This window comes from Anomaloglossus baeobatrachus, chromosome 3, assembly GCF_048569485.1.
Source record: "Anomaloglossus baeobatrachus isolate aAnoBae1 chromosome 3, aAnoBae1.hap1, whole genome shotgun sequence".
Lineage (NCBI taxonomy): Eukaryota > Metazoa > Chordata > Amphibia > Anura > Aromobatidae > Anomaloglossus > Anomaloglossus baeobatrachus.
The window spans coordinates 521,044,937-521,058,820 of NC_134355.1; the positions used below are offsets into that span (position 1 = coordinate 521,044,937).

Genomic DNA, 13,884 nt, shown 5'->3' on the forward strand with positions numbered 1-13,884 from the left:
GGGTGCAGCACTCACCAGGGAGTCGGGGCTCCATGTGGGTGCAGGGAAAAGTGTCGGGCGTAGTCCTGTCAGCCCGTAGTTCGTAGCTGTTGGTATAATAAACAAAAAACAGATGTTCAAAAACAGTGATCCAAAGGTGTATAGAAAAGCAATAAAGTCACTTTGTATGTGGTCCCCCAAATTATTGTTTTTCTATGTGTGGCTTTTATACCTAGCTGGGTTTTAGACCCTTGAGCTATACGATACCCCTTTTTGATTATCTGGTGCATTTACATCATTTATTATAATTTGCAGAACTCAGCTAACTATATACTTTAGTTTCCATAATGACTTGATATTCTCTTTGTTCACATGGGATATAAACAGGATTCTTCAATGCAGTTTTCATTTTAGAAGTAAATAGAAATGTAAGCAGCTGTGGAACAAAAAGGTTATTGATGTCGATGTGAAACAAGATAATTAAGCCATGACATATTGTGCAGTGTTGATGAAGACACTACACAATGTGGACAAGCTTGAGGCTGCAAATATTGTAAACCTGAGATGAGTGTGTACGGGATCATTTCTATGAAGATTTACAGATCACCTGGGACACAACTGGATGATTTGTCCATTTTCCAATAGACATGAAAATGGGAATGTTGCCCGTTTCTGGAATTTCATCTCCACCAATCAGGCAGAATGCATATCCTTAGAGTGGAAGCATCTATCGGGTTACACAAAGCTTCCATCTGCTGCCCGAGTCATCAAGTCAAAGGGAAGAAATAAGGAATAGCACTTTGTTCTCTATGCCTGCTCAGATGTCCACAGATAGATCCTACTGAGAATATTCCGCTTTCCTTGACCTATGGCTTTGTATCTTGGGTAAATTCCTCTTTGCACTGAAGTGCTAATTGTATTTAGGATAACTGTAGACTTTGGGTGCAATCATGCCTAAATTGCAGAAGAAAGTTCTCTTTTGTGTGGCTGGTACACTGAGCTTTGCCTGTGCCCTGGCAATCGCCGCTGCACTAGGAATTCAGCTATGGGTAAAGGGAACAGTATTGTGTAAGACTGGAGCCCTGCTAGTCAATGCTACAGGGGACGAGCTGCAGAAGTTTATTGGGGAGATCCAGTATGGCCTGTTCTATGGGCAACGAGTAAAGCAGTGCGGACTTGGTGGGAGACCCACTACATTTTCTTGTAAGTACATATTGTGTATATTTAATTTTTTCTTATTTGTAACTATTGGAGAATGTCTACATTATACTATGATAAGGACAATATATTAATATAATGTAGCACCCAAATGTTGATATCAAGGACCACAGCTGTGGGGATTAGTGGTACCATGTGATTTTTCCCTGGATGATGCATAGCTATGGTATATACATGCATAATCCTCCATAAATCTGTAAATTGCATCAATACGGCTATTCAGGAAAATGCATTTATATCTGTGTCTGGGTTTAGGCTTATATTTTTGTGTGGATGGTACTTGCCCAGTTGTGGCATCTCCTGAAATTATAGGCTTTATTTTTTTTGGTTTTAGTTTGGGCTACACAATGGATAGTAAGTGAAATAGTCAGTGGCTTGAGAAAACTTTGTGATTGACAAATGGTCACTTAAGACTTTTTCTTCCATAGGTTAAGATGAAAGACTCATGGCAACCTCGATTTACGCAAAATTTTTCATTGCCATAAACCACGATCAATAATGTTTGTAAATTAAGAATCAGGAATGCCGTCTTTTATCTCATTCATTCGGCACTCGTAGATTTTTCCTTCAATTCTTCTTTTCTTTATTTAGATCATAGTGCATAAATCTACCAAATAGTGTGACGCGTTTCGGTGAAAGGGATAACATGACCTTTTTCAAACTCAGCTGTGTTTGAGAAAGGTCATGTTATCCCTTTGACCGAAACGCGTCACACTATTTGGTGTTTTATGCACTGTGATCTAAAGAAAAGAAGAATTGAAGGAAAAAGCTACGAGTGTCGATCCCTATTATTTATTTAAGTTGTGGAGACCATCCAGCGATACGTGCACCGCAGTATTGGGAGTGCCTGCCTGTATTTTTCAAGTTATCTTATTCATTGTGACAACAATCTACAGAAAAGTTTTCTTTCACTGGCAGAATTTCTAGCAATAGGACTGGTTTTATCACATCTGATGTTTTCACAAATATTGAAATTTGTCAGTTTTTACTGAGAAGATTTTGTCATGTTCACTAGAATGTCATAAATGTGACCAAAAATTATTGAGGAACATCACCTGGAGCAAGGCAATGAGGAGTAATGGTAGATTACAAGGTTATGCCACAAGACTGGTTCACATGGCGCGGACAAGTTGGGGTTATTTGGTGGCCAAAAAGCATGTAAAAAATATGTCTTATAAAAAAAATATGTTCATCGATAAAGAAATGTGATTAAAGGGATGTTTTTGTAAAGAAAAAAAATGTAGTTAGTTTTTTACTTGCTGTGTTAACCCAAGCTAAATAATTCATGAGTATGACAGGTGTACTAAATATTTCCTTCACTTGTGCCTGTCGGAGTAATATACAGCCAGTCCAATTATTTGGGAGATAATTGAACATGAGTTCACATGGTGCGGACGGGTCCGGTCTCGTTTAGATGAGAGTATTATAAGTATGTGCGCAGCTCGTGTTATAATCGGAGACCAAATGAACTGATGTTATTGAATATGATGGTTCAGATGACAGATTTTTTCCCATGTGCTGAAGATAAAACGTCCCTACACAAGTCTATAGGTGTGCGACAAAAATGATACCAATGAGGTTCGGATCATCTGTATGGCATCCGATATTTACAGATACTTTGACATTCGTAACATAACAAACTGTATTTGGTCTTGTAATTTTTTAAAACTGCTGATGTATAAAAATGGATGTCATACTGATGTCATATGGATGGAAAAAGCAGATATACAGAAGACACACGGATGGCACACGGATGGCAATGTGGATAACAATCTTCTTTTTTTCTGGATGACAATTGGCTGATTTTTTTGACAAGCTCATCTTGACCCAGTTATTTTTCAGAATGTTTCAAAAACTATATTGAGAAAACCACACATATTTATAAAGATTTGTTTATTGAATGTGCATTTTTGGAAATACATGTACAAAAAATACTCCAAACCATTCAATTACTGAAACCAGAAAAACACATAAAAAGTTTCTTGATCACAAGATACACGCATCTTGAAAAAGTATTTTAAACACATGGTATTTTGATTGGAAATGTTGAAGGGATTGTCACTAGTTGACACCCAGTGCTTAGTCATTTGAGGACCCTAATTAAAATAAAAAACATTGTATACTCTCCCTCCACAGTGGGAGCATTGCAGCAATGTTGTCGCCGCTATTCTCAAAGGGTGACATAACAGTGTGGGATCACGTGCCTGGTGTGGTCAATGAGAGGCTGCTGTTTGCCATATCAATATCCCGTCAGGGCGGACCTCCTCTCTGACTAAATAGTAAGGTCTGTAGCCACAAAGTGACTGTCCATTGGCTGCAGCATGCATGTGACCGAACAATCTCATCTCATTCTCAGGGAACAAGACGCAGACATCACTAGAATACTGGCACCGAGGGAGGTGAATATATGCTGTTTTTATTTTGTTTCTCAATTGATTAAGCTAATTAATTGATTATAGGGGTTGTCTTCTACTTGGACAACCCCTACTCATTCCCCATGTTCATCCCCATAAAATAAATAACCCTATACTCAGCTACGGTCCGGCAACGGTTCCAGCAATGTCTAAAGTCACGTTCTTGGGGCCTACGTGCCATTGTTATGACATGCGAGTCCAATCAGTGCCGGCTTCCTTCACCCCATCTTCAGACATTTGAGCAGGAAGTCAGTGCAGCGCCCATATCTTACTGAAATGTCCAAAGGTGGGGAGAGAGACGCCTGGCATTTATTTATTTTTACAGGGGCAAATATGGGGAATGAGCAGTGGTTGTCTAAGTAGTGGACATCCTCATTAAGTGACCAGTTGTGACAGCTCATTTAGCAATTGTTACATTTTACAATTATTACTTTTTTGAAAGGCATTCTTATGCCTCATACAGATGAGAGCATTGTACAGACATGGGCTGTCTATTTTAAAGTTGGCTAACATATCGACCGCACACTGACCAATGTACTTCAATAATGCTGTTCAGATGGCAGTTGATTCCCACAGATCTAATGTCAGTGAGAAAAATATTTGCAGTATGCACTGTTATATTTCAGATAGCTTTATTCAATAGATTCATTGCCATTAGGAACCTAGGAAATTGTATCTTATCATGTACATTTTAAACTGTTGAGATAAATACAGATGTCAAAATTTGACAAATGACACATGGATGGAATACACATGACAATATAAATGAAAATAGTGGATGAAAATTGAATAATTTTTCACACACTTGTCTGAACTTACAGCTTGTTCTATGAAAAATTGTTTATATATCTGAGAATAAGGTCATTTTGTGCTTCCCGTATTTAGAAAAATTAATGGTGCCTACAATGAAACATGAAAGGTAGCAGTGGGGCTGTATGAGTAGTGTTAAGGCTGCTTTACACGGTACGACTGATTGTGCAATTTCACAATCGATCGTACCCGCCCCCGTCCTTTATGCGTCACGGGCAAATCGCTGCCCGTGTCGCACAAAGTCGGTAGCCCCCGTCACACGTACTTACCTTTCGTGCGACCACGCTGTGGGCGGCGAACGTCTACTTCCTGGAGTGGGAGGGACATTCAGCCGCCGGCCAATGGAAGCGGAGGGGCGGAGATGAGCGGTACATAAACATCCCGCCCACCTCCTTCCTTCACATAGCCGGCGGCGGCCGCGTGACGCAGGTGAGCTGCTGTTCATCGTTCCCAGGGTGTCACACGGAGCGGCGCGTGCTACCACGGAAATGATGAACAACTAAATTAAACAATATTATGGAACCTAGCGGCCAGTACACGACTCACGATTTGTGAGCGATACTGCGTCGCTAGGAGGTGTCACACAGGCCGGCATCGCCAGCGATGCCGGATGTGCGTCACAAAAACCGTGACCCCGACGATCTATCGCACGATAGATTGTCTGGTGTAAAGCAGCCTTTAGTGTTGAGGAGCTACATTTTATTGATGGTATGATGAATTCACAAATGTACTGCACTATATTGAAAGAGAAGATGCCACCATCACTCCGCGCCTTTGGTAGACGTGTACTTTTCCAACATAACAATGACCCAAAACACATCTGTTACATTTCTAAAGAACAGGGAAAAAGTGATTTAGTGACCAAAGTATGTCTCCTGATCTGAAACCAACCAAAACAAGTATGGGGAATTCAGAAGCAGCAAGCTGAGCACCACTCTCCATTCAGGCAATAAAAGAGGTTGTTTTTGAAGAATGGAAAAAAAATCGATGTTGTCTTAAGGCCATTTTACACACAGCGACATCGCTAGCGATGTCGCTGGTGAAAGCACCCGTCCCCGTCGGTTGTGCGTCACGGGCAAATCGCTACCTGTGGCGCACAACATCGTTAGTCCCCGTCACACATACTTACCTACCTAGTGACGTCGCTGAGGCCGGCGAATCGCCTCCTTTCTAATGGGGAGGTTAGTTCGGCGTCACAGCGGCGTCACTAAGCGGCCGCCCAATAGAAGCGGAGGGGCGGCGAAGAGCGGCCAGAACATCCTGCCCACCTCCTTCCTCCCTCATTGCTGGCGGCCGCAGGTACAATGTTGTTCCTCATTCCTGCGGTGTCACACATAGCGTTGTGTGCTGCCGCAGGAATGACGAACAACCTGCGTCCTGCGACAGCAACGATATTTGAGATTAGAACAACGCGTCAATGATCAACGATTTGGTGAGTAATTTTGAGGCCGGATGTGCGTCACGAATTCCGTGACCCCAACAACATCTCGTTAGCGATGTCGTTGCGTGTAAAGCCCCCTTGATGCCGCCAACTTGTTCATTCCATGTGTAGCAGATTTGGTGCTGTCCTTAATAATTATGGATGCCATACTAGAGGTAGTTGTTTTTGATGTGGAGTGTATTTATTTTTACATCAATTAATTTGAAAACAGAAAATGAAGATGTTGTAATGAAAGCTATATTATTAACCTTACTTTCATTTTATAGGTTAAAAAAATGTTTAATGAAACAGTCTTGCCAAACTTTTGTAAATTGTTCTTGTATTCAGTGAATTATTGATTAAAATCTCACTTTTTTGGGGGGTGTACTCATTTATACTGAGCACTGTGTGTATATATATAATAAAAAAAAATGCTGAAGGATAAATATCGCTTTTGTGACACTTGACTTTATTCATTATTTATTAAGTATCAGTAGTTTCCTGAAGTTATGCAATGCTAGGTAACTCTATACTGATATGCTGGCCTGGGGTAATGTGATGCTCACGTTCTGTGGTTTGTATGCACAACACGCTATCTAGCATTTTAATATAGTAATGTGTAATTATTCCCACTAGTAAATAGCATGATGACTAATAACTGTGAACTTAAAGGGGATTTTCCACTTTTAGAAAAGTGGACCCCGAAATGTTCCTATAATGGATAATGACATCATCAGATAGTACTCTCACACCCTAGGTCTAGTGCAGATTCTGCCGCTTCTCCAGTCTCTGGGTTTTGCCTTCAGCAGTAACTGCACATTGATGACTCACATAACTACTGCAGCCAATCACAGAGCTCTGTGACTTGTGTAGTTTTTTTTTTTTTATAATTTTTTTAGAGTTAAATTTTCATTAAATAGAGCATCGCTCTGATCAGGAGAAGCAATCGGACACTGCAGGATTCAAGTCCCCTAGGTGGACTAGTAAAATGAATAAAATACTGTATTTTAAAAAAAAGTTTTAAAAATTATGATAAAAAACCCTACAAGTTCAAATCACCCCCCCCTTTTGCCCCATTGAAAATAAAACAATAATAATTTTAAAAAATACACATATTTAGTATCGCCATGTTCAGAAATGCCCGATCTATAAAAATATAAAATCAATTAATCATTAAACGGCGTAGCGTGAAAAAAATTCAAACACCAAAATTACGTTTTTTTGGTTGCAGCAACATTGCATTAAAATACAATAACAGACGATTAAAACATTGCATCTATGAAAAAATGGTATAATAAAAATTCCATCTCAAGATGCAAAAAATAAGCCATCACTGAGTCCCAGATCCTAAAATATGAGAGCGCTACGGGCTACAAAAGCGCAATTCTTTTTTTTTTTTCAAACGTTCGATTTTTTTTCACAACGTAGATAAAGGTAAAACTATACATGTTTGGTATCTACAAACTCATAGTCACCTGGAGAATGAGAATACCAGGTCAGTTTTACCATATAGTGAGCACGGTAATAAAAAAATAAAAAAAATCGTGCAATTGCACTTTATATGCAATTGACCCCGCACTTGGAATTTTTTTCCCATTTCCTAGCACAATATGGGGTAGAATGAATGGTGTCTTTCAAAAGTACTCTCTTGGAAGAAGGGAAGGATAAAATGAAAAACGGAAAATCGCCCGGAGGAGAAGGGGTTAATGTCTGTGTTGAAGCGAAGATGAATTGAGAGTGACTCAATTGCAAGGAGTAATAATAGTGAGAAGGGGTATCCCCAACGAGTATATATTTTAATAGGAAAAAGAGTTCACCACTATAGCGAACATAAGCTGAGGGGCAGCTATACAGAGCATCCAGACAAAGAGCTGGTCAGAGAATTTCCATCTTTGCACAACCACAAGCAAATAAGGCCACAACATGGAAAAAAAGGCTTTTCTGATGTAGCACGCCTGAACCACTCAGGGCACTACTATGTACTGCATCTGTCGCGGGCGGGGAGGGGGCCGCTGCGCTCACCATGCTCGGGTCCGGCGCTGCTGCTGCTTGCTGCTCGAGCGGTAGGCCGGATCCGGGGACTCGAGCAGCGCTCCTCGCCCGTGAGTGAAAGGGGTTAGTTTTTGGGGTTTGAGAAGTCGGTCCGTGACGCCACCCACGGTTTGTGGTGAGGTTGGGACACCACCGCTGCTCTGGACGGGGATCCCGGGAGCGATGACAGGGAGCAGCCGAGATGTTTCTCTCCCTTCCGTGGGTATGGGGGTTTTGGTGGTCCCGGGGCCCGGTGAGGTGACTGGAAATGTGGATGGCAGGGGTTGGTGAGGTGCAGGGTCGCGGGGGCAGCACGGTGCCAGGCGGCACAGTGGTACTCACTCAGCCAATAACGTATACGGAGTCTCTGGTAAAACAAACCGCTGGATGGACGGGTCCCGCAGCCGGCTGCAGTAGTCACTCCCAGTAGGTTGGCGGAGGCTGCCTTTCCCTACACCTGTAGTGTGTTATCGGCCCCGATGGCTTCCCTCCGGTAACCCGCTCCCCAGCTCGGATAGGCGCCGGAGGAGCTCCTTTTGCCCGCAGGCTCTGGCCCTGGGAATTGTAGCCTTGGCGGTGACTGTATTTCCCTTCACGGTTTAGACGGTTGCCTTCAATCGGGTCTTTGCTGCTGGGAAACCCCTGAGGTTCCCATCGCTAACGGATTTGACCGGTTTAACGGCGACTCCAAGCCTGGTCGGAGTCCGTAGGAGCTGCCGAATGGTGCTGGCTTCTCTTCGCTCCCCGGTTCGGTACTGGCGGCCACCGCCCGACCCCGGTCCTACGGTTCCGCGTCGATCGGCCCCTCCTGCAAACGGCCACCACAGTCTGCCAACCTTGCTGTATGTGCCCGGGCCACGTACCCGGACACGGTCAGACTGCTCCTCACTTGCCACTTACTCCTTCACTCTCCCTAACAGCACTCCTTCCTTTTCCCTCCTCCAGGACCGTGAACTCCTCAGTGGGTGGGGACAACTGCCTGGCTCCTCCCACCTGGTGCGGACATCAGCCCCTGGAGGGAGGCAACAAGGATTTAGGTGTGACTGATGTGCCTAACCGTGGTGTGTTGTTGCAGTACCTGTGACGACCTGGCTTGTCCAGGGCGCCACACCTCCTCATCAGGATGCAGGGCCTGCCCCCAGTGACCTGGAACACCAGTGCCAGTAACACCTGCACACACCAAAATCCCAGTTCCCGCTCCACACCAGGGGTAATTGGATAGTCACATACCAGAGGGATGGCCACCTAGAGGGCAGAGCCAGTCGAGAGGATTAGACAGCCTGGTGGGAGCGGACAGAAAAGAGTCAATTAGTAGAGAGGGAAGTGGAAATACGTGCCTAGAGCTGGGTCATGAAATGGTGACTCGGGGGCACAAGAGAGTGGTTGCCAGGGTAGGTACACCTGAGTACCACTGGGACCAGAGCACCAACAGAGCACAGGGTCCTAGGTCAGTTATCAGCTTCACGTGGCCTGGCAATTACCTGCCCAGTGAGGGGACCTTCACGGACCTCAGTGACCCACAGATCCGGGGGCACCAGCAATAAAGCAAGGATCAGGGTTCGGGACATGGCCCGGACCTACAGGGTCAACACTGTCCACCATACGGAGGAGACTGCTAAAAAGGACAGTCGGGCCCCAAATCAGCTCCAAGCTACGAGGACCCAACCACACTGAGGGTGCTGGGGACAGAGCAACTGAGTCATCAAACTGGCACTGGAAATACAGGGACCTGAACCAGCCGTCCAAGGGCCTAACTGTGAGTAAAGAACTATTAAACTGCAACCCCCGGTGTGGCCTCCCTTCTTCAGCGAAAGTCTCACCATACATCCCTCTGGGCTCAGCCCTACCTGCGGAGGGCCTACCACCACAGCTGCCGTTACCACCAGCCCTAGGGGTAACCAACTCAGCAGCGGCGGTTCCATCATCTTAACCACAACCCGCAGGTGGCGTCACACTAATGATGACTTTTATGTCCCCTGTAAATACTCCCCATTAAAAAGCTCCCAGGGCACGGGACCGAGCAACGGCCACAAAAGTGACATGTCCCAGTTATAAAGCACCCGGGATCAAGTACCCCATAACCCTGGGCGACACACTGATATCTGATGAAAGTTGCATGCCTGTATGGTTGCTTTGCTTGCAGTGATGCAGGAGATGGTAAACCCTTCGTATGTTATCAGACGCTTGTCTGTGAGGGACAAACCCTACTTGGTCTTTGGGTATAGTAGAACCCAGCCTAGTATTTAGACTTGGAGCAAAGATCTTATCTAAAAGTTTGAGATCTATACTGTTCAGAGATATTGCTCAGTAATTGGACCATAATAAGTGGTACCAATTTGAGTTGGGTATCGTGGATATCTCTGCCATAAGAAAGGATGCTCCTATATTTTTGTCCATCTTTAAGAGAATTAAAATAATTTATTATATGGGGGACAAGAAAAGAGGCACAATTCCTATAGTAGAGAGCTGAAAAGCCATCTGGGCCTGTTTTTTTTATCAAATTTTAGTCGTTGGATGGCTCTTTCTATCTCAGAGGGGGTGATGGTTTAATTTAAGAATGTAATCAAACTGGAGTTAAGGGCTGGGAAAGGAAAAGAGTCAAAGAATGCCTCTATTTTTTGTGTGTTGTGTAAGAAGGAGTCGCTGTATTGTTATTCTAGTTGTTAAAATAAAATTGGTGATCTTTTGCGGGTTAGCAGTGTTAGGGATGCGATTATGAGTATATAAGTATATAAGAATTATATGGAGATATCCATAAAGAACAGGATTTAAGATGGTGTTTGAACTGTACCCCACATATCTCTTGGCATAAGACTCAGACAGACAGTCTGGGCTATTCTTGTGACAAGTGAATCATGCTGACATTGCTTAATATAAATGAGGAACCAAGCACATTACAGTAAATTGTATATCACAGAATAAGCTGTTCTACTTTATCCAATAGGAGACGTGTTACGTATTCTTGGCACCTAGCCAATAAGGTTATATATATTTGTACAACTTCCGGAAATAAATCAGTCTTACTTTCTATTCATATCTGAGCACGTCTCTGGTGTGTCTGAAAGGTGGTTATGCATGCTACCACGAGTGACTCATAATTTGGACTGCAGACAGTTTAAGAGGGATGCATGACTAGATTGCATCAACCTAAATTACGGCCTTATCATTTGGCGCCCAACGTGGGCAACTGAAAGATGTTTTCACCCACATTAAAGCTGGGGATTCTTTCTGGCCAGTAATGGAGCCAGGTTTGCAGTGAGGGTGCGTGTACCCTATCACCCAAGTGACACTGAAAGATGTTTTATGTATAATGCACGCAGTTTTTGGTGTATAACACCGTAGGGTTGAAAAGGAAAGGAAAAAAAAAAAAGGGAAGTGTTAGTTTCTATTTCAGTGTCCTGTGAATGTATGTATGTTGAAATGGAGAATTCTCCCAAAATGGGGGGAGGTTAGATGACACTGAATACACTATGTGTATTTTACCTGTCTGTGGAGCACTGTGTCCACGTAAGCCCACCCCATTATTTTCTGTTTTGAATGTAGATTTCTTTCTGTCACTCTGCCCTGGGTGGGGTATGGTATGGGGATATTATTGCAGGGTCTGACAGGAGATAGGGATACGCTGGAGGCTCGGCCCTGACCACCATCAGGTCTACCGTCGGGATGAGGGAGAGTGCAGGGCCCCCAGTTACAGGGTCAGCACAGGAGAGGTAGAGTAGATACGCTCCACTGCTTTTTCCTAGTTGTGTATATGTAGTCAGGGGGTGCTGCTTGGTAGTTTCCAAACCCTCTTGTGCTCTTTTCTCTTTCCCCGGGGTTTTAGGGGATCTTAGTTTTTAGAATTTCAGTGTTCTCCTGACCCCAAAGTTACACCCATTGCTCTTTCTTACAAACCTGGGTATAGTCCTTTGTATCAGGTCTCTGAGAGCCCACATGTAAACTACAGCTGGTAAAGACCAGGACACCCTCCTTCAAATGGCAAGACGTATGGAGATGAATCTAGCAGCTTACAAGATCACCCCACATACAGATGTGCTACAGTCACAGTCACCTGAAGAGTATCATCACATCATCTCCAGCCCAGAAGTCATTCTACCTGTTTGCCATGGAGTAAGACAGCAGCCCTTTGAACACTACTACTCAGCCAGATTGAACACCTACCGAAAGCACCAGTTGAAGATCAGTGCCCGTATGACATCACTGCTCCCTGACAAAGTCACCATCTCCCGGTGTGCGGTCCTTAATCCTGCTGAACTTCTCCCTCTTCCAAGGGGGGAGTGTCCCACCTCTGACACCTTGGTGGAAGAGGTAGTCGACTCTGGCATAGCTGAAACTCTGGATTCGATACAGTGACGGATACACCTTTGGACCCTGACTTAACCCCTTTGCGGATGGATCAAGATGTGCATCAAGAAGACGGTTCCACATGGGTATGGTGCTGGTGGCAGAAGACGCTGTGCTGATAGAGCAGTCGCTACCCAAATGCCTGTCTGTGAAGAAGCAGATGTATGTGCTCTCGCTGAAGCCTGCAAGATGGCAGCCAGCATCTACTCTGTGGAGGACAAGAGACTTGATCACTGCCAATGGAACTGTACGCCGCCATGAGGCCATAGAAGAACGGATGGAAGCTTTGCTATTGCCAGACAGAGTCGCGGTGAGCAGGGTTGAGGCCTACATTGGAGGAGTCAAGGGAAGCAGTAAGAAGTGCCCTCACTGACAGAACATCCAAAGAAGCCCCAAGACCATTTACGAGAGAAACAGTCAGTCAATCTGTGCTTTTCGAATGACCCAGATGTGAAGAAGAAAGGAAGGATGGAAAGTCTTGAGAAAACGTTGTCCTGACCCTACAAGAGCAAGTCCCAGAAGAAGAAGAGGACTGAGATAGGGTGCAGCTGTGGGCTCCCGGAGACCATAGAAAGTGGCTAGTGACCTGCTTTCACTGCCAGCCAAAGAGATATGGCAGGCCTTAGACACAGAACTGACTCTACACACCCCATACCAGCCACAGAATAGAGGGAAGGTTGGGAGGATGGGGCAGTGTAGAAGGCAAGGGCATGAGAGTCTTCGCTTGCATTGTTCAGTGTCAGACACACCCCAGCAGGGACCACTAGGTTGAGACCCTATGAAATCCTGTTTAGAAGTACCCCCAGATACTTCAACTAAGCTTGTTGTTTGTTTAAACATGTGCCTAAGGCGGGCTTTGCACACTGCGACATCGCAGGCCGATGCTGCGATGCCGAATGCGATAGTGCCCGCCCCCGTCGCAGCAGCGATATGTGGTGATAGCTGGCGTAGCAAAAGTTATCGCTACGCCAGCTTCACACACACACTCACCTGCCGTGTAACGTCCCTGTGGCCGGCGACCCGCCTCCTTGTTAAGGGGGCGGGTCGTGCGGCGTCACTGCGACGTCACACGGCAGGCAGCCAATCAGAGCGGAGGGGCGGAGATGAGCAGGATGTAAACATCCTGCCCACCTCCTTCCTTCCACATATCCTACGGAAGCCGCAGTGAGGCCGGTAGGAGACGTTCCTCGCTCCTGCGACTTCACACACAGCGATGTGTGATGCCGCAGGAGCGAGGAACAACATCGGACCGTCGCGTCAGCGTAATCATGGATTACGCCGACGCTGCACCGATGATACGATTACGACGCTTTTGCGCTCGTTAATCGTATCATCCAGCCTTTACACACTGCGATGTCGCATGCGATGCCGGAAGTGCGTCATTTTCAATTTGACCCCACCGACATCGCACCTGCGATGTCGCAGTGTGCAAAGTGCCCCTTATACACGTTTTTGAGTTTTCTCCTCCAGATCCAACCAGATCTAGATTTCTCTCTCTTTTCTTTTTCTCTCTCCTCTTTTCCTAACTCTTTTCCTCTCTCTTTTCTCTTTTCCTCTCTCTCTCCCTCTCTTCTCAATCTTTCTCTCTCTCTTTCTCTCTCTCTTCTCTCACTCTTTTTCTTTCGGACGAAGATCCATGCATTCCACTACAAAGAGATGTCGGACCTG

General features: G+C 44.9%; 1 protein-coding gene across 1 annotated transcript in view; it reads left to right on the forward strand.

Moving 5' to 3' along the window:
• The first annotated feature begins 769 nt into the window (after nucleotides 1-769).
• Nucleotides 770-13,884, forward strand: part of CLRN1 (clarin 1) — a 53,723-nt gene continuing 40,608 nt past the window's right edge. The window contains exon 1 of the mRNA XM_075340755.1: nucleotides 770-1,182. Within this exon, the coding sequence (XP_075196870.1) occupies nucleotides 930-1,182 (253 nt within the window). The 5' untranslated portion in view covers nucleotides 770-929. The remainder of the gene's footprint in view (nucleotides 1,183-13,884) is intronic.